The following is a 12,141-nucleotide window of genomic DNA, read 5'->3' as shown; positions in this document are numbered from 1 at the left end:
CCAACAAATCTTTATGACCGCACATTTAATAGCCAGCAATCAGTAGCCAGATTGCAGCGTATGGTAGACCCGACAACTTTGTCCTTCAGGTGAGGGCAGATCACTTCAGGACAAATTGCGACAAACCCAGAGTTGATTGGCAGGTGCCATCGTGTGAACTGAGCATGTGCGCGCGCCTAATATTCAAAATGACGAAACACCTCATGCTCACCTCACCTCATTGTTCAATCTTTCCATGGGATAATAAAACTACTCATCTTATCATAAAAAGTCATTATGATGCTGAAAAATAGGACTTGATGTGTCATTTACATCCACTGAGTTAACACGTGATGTGATGAAACATGAGGTATTAAGCTACACGATGCATAATGTCACCATCTAGTAAGCATAATTCCAGGTTGTTCACAAATTCAAGTTAAAAAACATTTAAAAATCATCCATCCATCCATTATTTTAGACACTTATTCCTTGTGGTGTTGTTAGCGGTGCTGGTGCATATCTCCAGTAGTCAACAGGTAAGAGGCAGTGTTACCCTGGACAGGTTGCCAATCAATCGCAGACTTTGAAATTATTCAGATATCATTTTAAGTCAAGTCAGGCTAAGCTGTACATACCATTTCATTAAGTTAGAATTTTATTGAAAAATCCATTTACTTCAGTAACTATCACAAAGTAAAACACGTGAAATAAATACACATAGATGGATGGAAACCTTAATCTCTGTTAATTATGATAATTTTCTACTTATATTTGATGAAAACATGTCATTTAAAATTAGAATATTACATGAAAATCCTTAGAGCTGAACAGAAGCATTTTGCTCTGCTTGTAGGTCAAAGGCAACAAAAACTGCACATTTAAAAAGTTTTCAAAAGGCAAAAAATGAGGAGAAACCAAGAAAAGCTGCTTCCACCTTCAACAGCAAACTTTACCAACATTTTCAGACAGAAAGAAACAGATGACAGGCTTTACAAAATACAAATTCTGGAACAGATTAGGAGTTAAAACATATTCACATGTATCTCAACAACCTGACATATAACAGCATTACAGTGTGGAAGGTTCATATTGAAAGTTCACAGCTGTAAGGAATGAAAAGGAATGTCTCACTTCCGACTTAAAGTAACTGCTGAAATAAAGAATCTGATACAAGATAATAATTACATTTTTAAAAGCATCCACTACTAGTTGAACATGTTGGCCTAAATATGTTGCAGACAGAGGAAGTGAAGGTAGAAATGCTTCACAAAATGACACCTCCAAATTTTTCAGAATCTGACAGCAGAGTCTGTCAGATATCATCAATATGTCTGCTGTCTCAGCTTACTGTCTGTACAGCTTTACTGCACTGGATCCAGCTTATTTTTACAGCAGTGACACGTCTTCTGATTATATATGTTTCATGTTAAGTTTATAGTTATGACTAAATGTGATGGAGACCAGGGGTCCATCACTATTAAAGGACAAACCAGATGTTTCTAGTTTCAGTTGTTTATTTCAGTTGCACTGTGACATTTAGTTGATCGTTATTTCAGGAGGGGGGACTGGCCATCCTTCCTGTACAGGGAGAAGGTTGATTTGTTCTGAGATTTTCTGTTGGTTTAATTTGAGTTCAACAATTGTTTGAGCATTTACCTTTCCTGGTGTCTCCTCAGCAGAGGGGAGCAGCAAAAAGAGACAAACGCTCCAGGTGCTGCTGAAAAGCTGCTGGAGCGTTAGGGGGGGAATGCTCTGATTAAGTTAAGTGATATTAAGTTATATTTAGTCTTTGATTGACCTGAGATTAGTTCAGTTGTAATGATTTACATGAGGGTGTATATCTATTCATACAATTTATTGTTTTTTGTCAGGTTTGTGTAAATGTTTATTTCCTTTTTTATAAGTGGGTCAAAGTGACAAGTGGTGTCAGAAGTTTGGCTGCATCTATGAGTGGAGCTGAAGCTGCTGGTGATGCTAGCTCTGCTGAGAAACTGGATCAGCTGGCAGGCCTAGTCAAATCACCGATGCAAATTGAGAAGGAATCAGCACAGCAAGAACTGAGAAGAAGGAACTTACATAATCAGCTTCGATGGTGACAACATGCAGAGGATCCTCACACTCATGATGATGAGGAGGACAATCATGATGAAGCACAAAGCCAGATGACCTACCAGCCACCAGCCCCACAGAGAGAGACACAGCTGCTTCCACTGACCTCTGATGAGGATGTTGATCACTTCTTAACTTTTGAAAGGATGGCTCAGGTCTGCTATTGGCCTAAAGACCAGTGGACGGTCCAACTGGTTCCACTACCTACTGGGAAAGCAGCACATAGTGCTTATATGCTGATGGACAAGGCAGATTGTCACATTGATGACAAGCTTCAAAATGTTACCAAATAGGAGATAACTGCTGACACCTATTGGAGGAGGTTTCGATTGATGGACGTTTATCAATGTAAGACACCAAAAAAACTTCATGTTCAACCCAAAGACATGTTTTATAAGTGGGTCAAACCAGAGAAGTCTACAGTGAAGGACATTTCAGAACTGATTATCATGGAGCAGTTTATGAGAACAACCTGATGGGAAACTGAGTGAGGTCGGTGGGGCGGGGCCACCAGTGAGTCCCACCCACTGCAAAGCTGCATCCTCAAGAGGGCACAGCATCCTCCACCAGGCCCATCAAACAAAACAAGAAGAAACATGCTGCACAGCTGATTGGTGGTAGATGTGCTGTGACATGCCAAATAAATGGGGTTAAATTGCAGATGCTCTTGGACAGTGGGGCACAAGTGAGCATAGTGGAGAAGTCATGGGTGCAGAAAGCTCTACCAAATGTAATCACACCCTCTCAAAGTCACAGCAGCTAAAGGAGCAGAGGCACCATTTGATGGGTGGATGAAGTCCTGCTAGAGATCAAAAGCATCAAATATGGTTCAGTTGCCCTCTAGGTTCTGCTTGTGAGTCAAGAGAGTGTCAGCAGCTCTTTGCTAGGCTTTAACGTGAAACAAGAAATCATAATGGAAAACACTGACCAGACAAACAACATCAACCTGGTGGACTTACTGCCAGAGGCTTTGAGAGTCCAAAAGAGCAGTGTTGAAACTCTAGTCTCTGTGGTTTGCACTATGCCATCTCAGAAAGAATCAGAGTTCAACAGTGAGAGTTGGAAAGAAGGGTCTTAATGTTCAAAGTGGCCAAATCTGTAAGTGAAATGTCACATCAGAACTTTTCCAGGAAGAGGATTAATGTTGTTTGAGCCAGATATACAGAGCATCATGTCAGACGGGTTGGAGTTATTTCCTGCTCTGGTTGATGGAGTTTCAAAAATGGTGATAATGCCAGTCCAGAATCACAATATTTTCTGGCTTAAATATTAAAATAAATTGTATTTGTTCTGATTAAAAATGGCAAAATATATTAAAATATTTAAAATCATTACATATTTATTTTTATTTTGCTAGTTAAATACAAAAGGTCTCAGAAAAGGGGACAAGATATTGGAAGCTCTAACTATAAAATTAATATGGTTTTGCATAAGATAGTTTGTGTTTTTGATGAAATACAAATAGATTTACTCAGTTGCCTGATTCTCTGTTATATATTGTTTTTCTGTAATTCTCCAAGAAAAATTATCAATATTTGAAGTAAGTGGGGAGTTTCTACCTGGAACTGTTGGCAAGAAAAAAAACTCGTGTTGAGGAAATCCTATGCAAAAATGATGTGTCCTATGTGAAAAAGTATTCATCGCCCCTGACTCAATACTTTGTGGAGCCAAATGTTGCTGCTGTTCCAGCTGCTAGTCTGTAGGGTTTGTCTCTACTAGCTTTGCACATCAGTGACTGAAAGTTTTGCCAATTCTTCTTTGTAAAACAGCTCAAGCTCAGTCAGATTAGATGGAGAGCGTTTGTGAACAGTAGTTTTCAGATATTGCCACAGATTCTCGATTGGGTTTAAGTCTGGACTTTGACTGGGCCATGAATATGTTTTGCTTTAAACCATTCCATTGTAGACTTGGCTTTATGTTTAGGGTGGTTGTTCTGCTGAGAGGTGAAGCTCACCCCAGTCAAAATGTGGATCCAGAGTGAGAATATTCTTGGCAGATGAAAGCAGGACTTTCTTCAGTCCGATCATCAGGTCCTCTGCAGACAAAAGTGTCTCCAGACTTTTTATAGGCTGGGCAGATGAGGCCATTACAATTTTAAGCTGGCAAATCAAAACAAAAACATAATCTTACTATATCTCCCTAAAGTTGATTACTAAACGATTTTGCAGACATATCAAAATAAAAAACACAAAAAAAATCCACCATCTGATCTCTAAACTATTCACTACGTCTTCAACTACAAGCAATTTAGCATTTAAGTTCATGCTCCATTTGAACACAGCTATGCTGCTTTTGAAACAAAAGCTCTGCTGTTGGGTTGCAAAATGATTGCAGCTTGAACCACAGAACCACTGGAGGCTATTTTCACATTTGTGTCTGACACCAACCAATGGAAACCTGAGCCTCTGTACTGGTACAAATGTATTTTCTGAAACTCAACTCAACTTCCTGTCACAAAACTCACCACACTGATGCGGTAAGCTGTTTTGGTGCAGAAAACTGTGTGAAACTGACTTTTTCATGTTGTGTCCAATGTGGGCTGGTGCTGTTAATTACTAGATCCACATTGGGTCTAAAATCAGCAAAACACAAGATTTATCGACTGGAGAAGAAAGCAGGAAGACCTCTGTGGACAAGTAGACTGTGGGGAAGCTGGGATTTTGGTTTCTGTGGGGCTGCTTTTCCTTTCTCTAGTCATCCACTAGATGGAGCCAGGAGGCAGTGTTGTCCAGAGGGGGGGGGCGGTCTCAGATGTTCAGTCCTATCTGTCATCAGCCAGTGTTTCAGAGAAGCCATTCATCCAGCCCTTCAATGCCTGAGTGTTGTCGTTCACGGTAATCTGTGTCCCTTAGTGTCTCTCTGAGTTTTCTGAGTGTTTTGCTCAAGCCTCCTTTGTGATCTCCTTGCAGATTATCAGTGGGTGTTACTTTTGTGCCTCTTGAGTTTTATCGCTTCACCAAAAAGATTCTCCATAAAGAAGGTTCAAAGATCCCTACGACTGGTGACAAATCTCTTGTAGTTTCTCAAGTCTGCTACAAGCTGTCCGCCCTCCAACGAAGTACAACCAACAAACCATCATCACCGCTCAGTCTACCTGGATCTCCTGGTTCCAGCTCCACCTGGACCCGACTCTCCCCCTAGAAACCACGCACCAGCAGAATAAATCCCCTGGCGGATCAGTCCCCATTAAGTAAGGTCTTCTCCTGATTCACTTTCAGTACAACTCACCTCTCATCTACTCAGAGCTCCAGACCTCCAGCCTTTCCATACCCCTTGCAAAAGACACATTCAAACTCTTTGTACAATAAACTTTATTTAACTGATTGTCTTTGTATTGTGAAATGGATTCTGCATGTGGGTCAACAGATTAGAGTCAGTTATGACATAAATATTTATGGGTTGTACTTGGGAAAAATTTATAATTTATTGTGTCAAAGACTTTTGTTTTGAAGTGATTATGATGTTATGTAAGGCAAAAAAAGAATAAAATATTTGGTAACACTATTTAAAGGGGTGAGCATAAGACTGAAATGACACCGTCATAAATATGACATAACATCTGATATGAACATGAAGGAGTCTTTATGAATGATGACTGTTGTCATCATTCATAAATGAGTCATTGGTAAACACTTTAATGCAAAGCTGGCACTTTAATTGGACTTTTAAAACAACTTTGCATTAAAAGTGTCTATTTACCGAATGACACTTCATGACAACAGTCAAACATTAATAAGATTTTATGTTCATGTCAGATGTTGTCATGTTATGACTGTCATGTCAGTCGTATGCTCACCCCTTCAAATAAAGTTACCAAATATTTTCTCCCAGTTGCAACACAATCTGATAAATAAGAGAAAATCCACTAAAAAGTGATTTATTTTAAATTTTCATATGGAAGCTTATCTACAAATGACCCTTAATGTGTTTGTATCATTTTATCAAGCTAACAGAATTTAATTTGGTATAAGCAAATTAAACCAATATTAATGTGGTTTGAATTTGTCAAGTTAACGCAGAATTTAATAGCCAAACCTTTCACTATCTTGCTGGTTATAGTTTGTATTTTGAATATCTCTTTGTGTGTTTATTACAGATTTTGCTTTTTTGGTTCATTCATTTACATTTAGTTACTTTGTTCATTTTTGAGTTTATTATTAGGGTTAAGCATTGTAAGTTTGGTAAAACAAAGCGATCATTAAGCACTTTATATTTAATGAACTCTTTCCCTAAGCCTGCCTGTTTGCTCCCTGCTCTCCATTCACACCAATTTATACAGGAGAACCTTTATCAAGAGAAGCAGGCCTTTCTGAAAAAGAAATAAAGAGAAATCGTCTCTTTATCTATTTCTCAGTGTTGTAACTCCTTACAACACTGTAAGGAGTTATAAAACTAGGCATTTATTTTCTGTGACACAAACTGAATATTCAGTTACATTTTAAATTTGACAATGACTTATGGACAAAATAAGGCAAGAAGCACTTTTGTACACAGTTCACTTTGACTTTAGTTACACAGCACTTTAAAATGGAAGTCACAACAGAGATGAACACTGATGACAACAAATTCAGATGATAGTTTGACTTACATGGAGTGATATAGTTTTATCAAGGTCAGTTTAACATGAGCAGAAAAATACGGTATGAAATAAGTAAGACAGTAAAATATGGACAGAAAAGTTTTAATTGATAAATCAAAAGCAGCATGTCAAAAAATGTAAAACATAAAGTGTAAATGTACAAAAACAATGAACACATTTCAGGTAGAAGCTCTTTCCAGATAAACTACGACTGCAGGGTTTAGATCAGCTGAAGATTCTTTTGAAGTGAACGACTTACGTAGCAGTGATGGTTGTTCAACTCTAAAAGATGTAAATCCACACAACAGCTTCTCTGGATCCTACAGATGCTCCTGGTTTTCCAGATGCACATGTGAAAGAAAGCATTTTTAATTTTGCCTAAAATATCCCAGCATTTCTGAATGTACATGGTTTTACTAACATCTAACATTTAAAAATCTGAAATATGTGTAATTCTAACGTTTCTAGGGGTGTCGCAATAGCAAACAGAAATACACATGTAAAATCTTTTTTCACAGAAACTGAAACCTGAGATTTATGATGGATCTGAAAACAAATTACACAGCATTTTATCATGAACAGATTTGAAACATAACATTTTTTTAACAAAGTTATTTACCTGAAATTGTCAAAAGCCTGGAATTGGTCTGATAGAAACCTCTTCAGTCGGTAACAGACAGGAAAAAGGACATTTATGCTACCTGGTCTGTCGAAACACCTGGGCTGTCTGTGCTGGTGTTGCCCATCTGCTGCTCATCATACATTTTGCAACAACAAATTGAGATCAGAAGCTTGTCTATGGCACTTTTCCTCAGGAAAAGATACATAGTCAAGTCAGCAAGAGGACTAAGAGTCTGCAGTATGAATGTTATATTGCTAAAAACATCCATATGTCTGATTTCACTGACCAAAAACCAAATGATACTGGGAAAGAATAAAACTGTGTAAGTAAGGAGCACTACAACCAGAATAGCCAAAATTCTCCGTTTTTCCTCAGCAGACACACTGTGGGCTGCAGACAAGGCTTTGATGGTCCCAACCAGGAAGAACGTTAACAGAGGCAACGGCAGGATGAAGAAGACGGCACAGAAGAATCCTATGACCTGAAAACCCAACTTTAATAAAATAGAAAGGAGGAAAAACGTAGGAAGCATCCAGATGACAATGGACACCACCAGAGATGTCTTGATGTTTCGCCTGAAGCGATACCACAACGGCCACGCAACGGCTAAATACCTGCAGGAAAGGACATAAATAATCTATGATGAATGTCAGATTTATAAAGTACTGTCTCTGAAAAATCAGACAAGTATAATCAGATAGTTACCTTTCCAAAGAGATACACACCATGAATCCTATGCTGACCATCAAACCATAAAAGTAGGTATAATGGACGATAACATTACCATTGACTAAGTTCTCTGCAATCATGCAGCAGAGCTGAATTAGATCAGAAAGAAGAAGGTTGATGATGTAGACTGGAGTGACGTGATCTTTTTTTATCTGCAGGAAAATATAAATATGTTCTGAGATGTTTCTTGTAAATGTGGTAAGCCTAAAATAATCCAACCCGACCCAGAATGAGCATATCCACATTCTCCCTGAGGCCCAAATTAAAACAGACATATTAAGATTTTACTGCTTTTGTTTTTAAGTAAGCAGTGAAACGTCCTGTTTTAAATTTTGTTTGACATTTCCCAGCTCCAGCTTGTCCTGTGTTGTAATGGCAGGGTGAGCAGATGCCAATCATAACTTTATATCGTGCATTCACATAGCCGATTACCGAGGAAACAATTCTGGCCCAGTCCAGGTCCAGGCCAGGAATCTAAGCTGTAAAATACATTTTAATCTGGCAAACACCCATAATCAGGGCAGCTCACTGAACTAAATCTCTTTAATCATTTACTCACCAGGAGATAAACTGCAAAGATGGCAATTACAGTCAAAGGAAGTCCAATGCTTGCAACTATCAGCTGCCCCACATGTGCATACACAGTAACATTGAAGTTGTGATTGTGCATGTTGGATTCCTGAAAGCTCTGGTTGTACATGTCACTTTTGTCTAATGAGGAGCCCTCTTGGTGTGAAACCTGTTTTTGGAGAAAAGCCATTGGAAAATAATCAAGTTATAATCAATTTTCCATTGACAACAGGAGAAGAAAGACAACAAAGAACTTCACAAATAGAGCAAAGTAGTAAATTGTGTGGACTTACAAAGTACCAAATCAGCAAATCTAAACCTCCAACATGGACATCCTACACATCATCTTATGAAAACAGCACAATTTTATCTTAAATTGCTTCCTGCAATACTGTTACATTTTAAAGGACTGCTGCTCAAAGCGTAAATGGTATCAGCTGTACCTGGGTAATACCCCAAAGTGCTTCACACTACATTCAGTCATTCACATGCTGATAATGACAAGTTTATACGTTGTATCCACAGCTGGGCAGTCTGACAGCGGTGAGGCTGCCATCCCACAGTTCACTGGGCCTCTGAAGTGTCAGCAGGGGAAATGGTTTGCTTGGAGCAAGACTCAAACCAGCAGTCCATCCCTGACAGGGTGAACTCCTACCACCAGGGCCGCGCCACGCCTCCATTGGTCCTAAGCAGAATTTGGTCTTGGGGCCCTTTATTTCTACTAATAATGTGGATTGCTGCCATCAACAGTCAGATGATTAGATCATTTATGTGCCTGGTATACAGTCATTGCATCTCTGACAGAGCTATTTACATTATATCCTATCTGCATACATTTATCAGAAAGCCGACTTATCTGCTCCGATTTCCTGAATTTTGGGAGATTGGTGATCGGCTGACACTTACATATGAAATATCACTATATTAATTGACATTTTGTACAAAAAAAATTGGTATCTGCCAAAATTGGAATGAGCATATCAGGCATTTTAAAGATCAGTAATTAGTGATCAGTCAGGAAACTGCAGTCCTGCAACTATTCAGCAGGGTTTCAGACAGAAAGACTCATAAATGCCTCCCATCAGACAGTGGGAGGCTCCTATCTAAAAATCTACATCTTAAAATAAAATGTAACTAAAACTAAGCTACATAAAAGAGAAAAGAAGAATTTTACACAACCTGCCCAGAGTGAAACTCCAGTGTGACAGGCAGAGACAATCATCACTCTGCTTATGAGGAAAATCTTTTACACGTTTGAAATCGACCTGCAGAGAGCAAACATTTTGATGGGCTCCTCTGCTGTACAGGAACCGTCAAATGTTCAGTAAGATTCTTTACAACATGCTGTGGAAATAAAAATAAAGTGCAGCACAAAGAATTTGTCCTCATTGTGTCAGCTGAGCTGTTTGGATTGTAATTTTATTGAAATAGATTATTGACTGTAGCAAAAAAAAAAAACATTGTCACAGTCAATTTTTTGAATGTGACAATTCTCTGACCGTTACCTTCTGCCAGGTCAGTTAAATGTAGGACAGACTCAGAGTTTGTTGAAACAACCCTGTTAGCAATCAAGAGTATGTTCCAGCATTAACTTGACTCAAGGTAAAGGCTGCCTAGCTTTCTGAAAACAGAAAATGATGCACATACATACGTACCACAATACTTATTCTGAGTTTTTAATAATGCTGCTTTCTAAAATGATCCCCTGTTCTGAAAAAGGGAACCCTGAGTAACTCAGAGCGGAGTTGGTCTACTCAGAGCTGGTCAACCAGACTTTCTGAAACCAGACCTTGTTTTTCAGGAAATCTGTCCTGTGAGGTTAAATAAATAGACCAATACCACAAAACCTAATTTATAACTAAAACCTGTGTGAAGAAACAATAGACCAATACCACAAAGCCTAATTTATAACTAAAACCTGTGTGAAGAAACAATAGACCAATACAACAAAGCCTAATTTATAACTAAAACCTGTGTGAAGAAACAATAGCATCATTACCAATAAAAGCTGATTAGATAAATGTTCAGAAAACAAACTGACCTTTAGATGAGTGCAGAGTAAGTCATATAGTCTGATGAACCACAGGAAGCTGTGAAACTGTGAGGTGACGAAGTGAAGACACGTCAGTTTTATTTGTCAAGCAACACACAACAAACCACACAAATGCAGATGTGGGTTTATCAGTGTGAGAATGTGGAGTTTAGTTTTTTACACTGAAGTTTATCAGTAATTAGATGCACTTCCTGTGATGAACAGTGTCACCTCATTTCCGCAGTGTTGGTGAAGATTTTATGTTAAACTCAGTAACTCATGGTGTGCATTAGTGATTGAATCTTCACGGTTTGCATTTTACATAGTGCATGTGTACATGGGCTGTGTGTGTCTGTTGCAATGAACTCTGAATGTGCAAACACTAAGCTAGCTAGTTTGAGTACAGAGCAGTGTAAGATATAACATCTGTTCAGACAACAAAAAAACAGGCAAGTCAAGGCAGTGATGAATGCATGAGTACAACTTGATGGAAGCTGGTTTCTGCTGTCACTATGGATGGGCAAACATGGCAAAGCTGCTTTTTTCCTATGAGTTTTATTTTTGGTTCCTGTGTTAGATTAGGCACAACCACAAGGGGGAGCCATTTTCACTAAATAAACCACAGTGACTGTTAAAGGAGATTTGCCCTGTTAGTTTGGTGGTGATGAAGTGAACCTGATCTTATCATGACCAGAACAAAGTTTAAGTAATGTTGATTTTTTTCTTTCTCAGATATGTGCGACAATGTTCTTTAATTCAATACATAGGAAAGAAATGCTATTTAGCTCAATGTACAGCTTAAAATATGTTATTTTTTGCCTGCATTTTTATTTTTTTCTTCATCTTTTGTCATACAAGTAAATTTACAGGAATATAAGTGTTATCTGAAGAACTGACAAAATTATATATTTGAAGAATTTAATCTAAAAAATGTGTGTATTCACAAAGATAAGTTTGACTTCCCTGAATAAACAAGTATATTTTAGATGAAACTGAGATGGAGGTGGATGAAGGCAGCTAACAGCAATATAAAATTATTCCTGTCTTATCTCATATAACTAAAGTTGTTGGAGAAAAACAGTTTTGTTTTTCTTTACTTTTTCATTCTTCAATAACATCACAGGCAAAATTAGGTAAAGTCGGTCCGCTATCTTTGTGTTGCTGGTTTCTCCTGAGCCTCTGCTGTCATGCTGACACTCATTCTGTTCACACCAGAGGATCTGGAGTCAGCACAGCTTCAGTCACTGCAGCTGGAAACTGGAGGTCAGGCTGAAATCTGGGTGAAGTGGTGAACTCTGACCTTCAGAGCCACATACAGACAGTTACAAAGTCGGCCTTCTGTCATCTGAAGAACATTTCCAGCATTAGAGGACTGATGTCTCTAGGAAGTGTTTTAAGGTTAAACTTTAGTTTTGAAACACTTGAACACTTTATAATGTTTTTCTCTACCACCAAGAAGTAATCAGCGTGTGTCCAGCCAGAAAGGACAAATATCATCATATCATGTTATATAAAAGC

At 38.4% G+C, this 12,141-nt stretch overlaps 1 protein-coding gene across 1 annotated transcript; it reads right to left on the bottom strand.

The window, feature by feature from the left end:
* Positions 1–6,573: 6,573 nt before the first annotated feature.
* Positions 6,574–10,676, bottom strand: LOC106933089 (proteinase-activated receptor 2-like). Its single transcript, XM_015012126.2, has 4 exons — positions 10,633–10,676; positions 8,581–8,760; positions 7,998–8,173; positions 6,574–7,906 (listed from the first exon to the last, which is right to left on the bottom strand). Exons 2-4 carry the CDS (start codon positions 8,719–8,721, stop codon positions 7,363–7,365), a joined length of 861 nt encoding a protein of 286 aa, XP_014867612.2. The 5' UTR covers positions 8,722–8,760; positions 10,633–10,676; the 3' UTR covers positions 6,574–7,362.
* Between the last annotated feature and the right edge of the window lie 1,465 nt (positions 10,677–12,141).

Source organism: Poecilia mexicana, unplaced genomic scaffold (assembly GCF_051168715.1).
Source record: "Poecilia mexicana isolate PSO_F unplaced genomic scaffold, ASM5116871v1 scaffold_15, whole genome shotgun sequence".
In the NCBI taxonomy this organism is placed as follows: Eukaryota; Metazoa; Chordata; class Actinopteri; order Cyprinodontiformes; family Poeciliidae; genus Poecilia; species Poecilia mexicana.
This window is presented reverse-complemented; position numbering and strand designations above follow the sequence as displayed.

Bases quoted from the DNA above. Each gene is read 5' to 3' on its own strand.
- LOC106933089 (XM_015012126.2), bottom strand. From the start codon at position 8,721: ATGTACAACCAGAGCTTTCAGGAATCCAACATGCACAATCACAACTTC. The intron at 8,174-8,580 runs GTGAGTAAATGA...ATTTTCCTGCAG, and splicing joins TCTTTGCAGTTTATCTCCTG to ATAAAAAAAGATCACGTCAC. The intron at 7,907-7,997 runs GTAACTATCTGA...CCTTTCCTGCAG, and splicing joins GTGTGTATCTCTTTGGAAAG to GTATTTAGCCGTTGCGTGGC.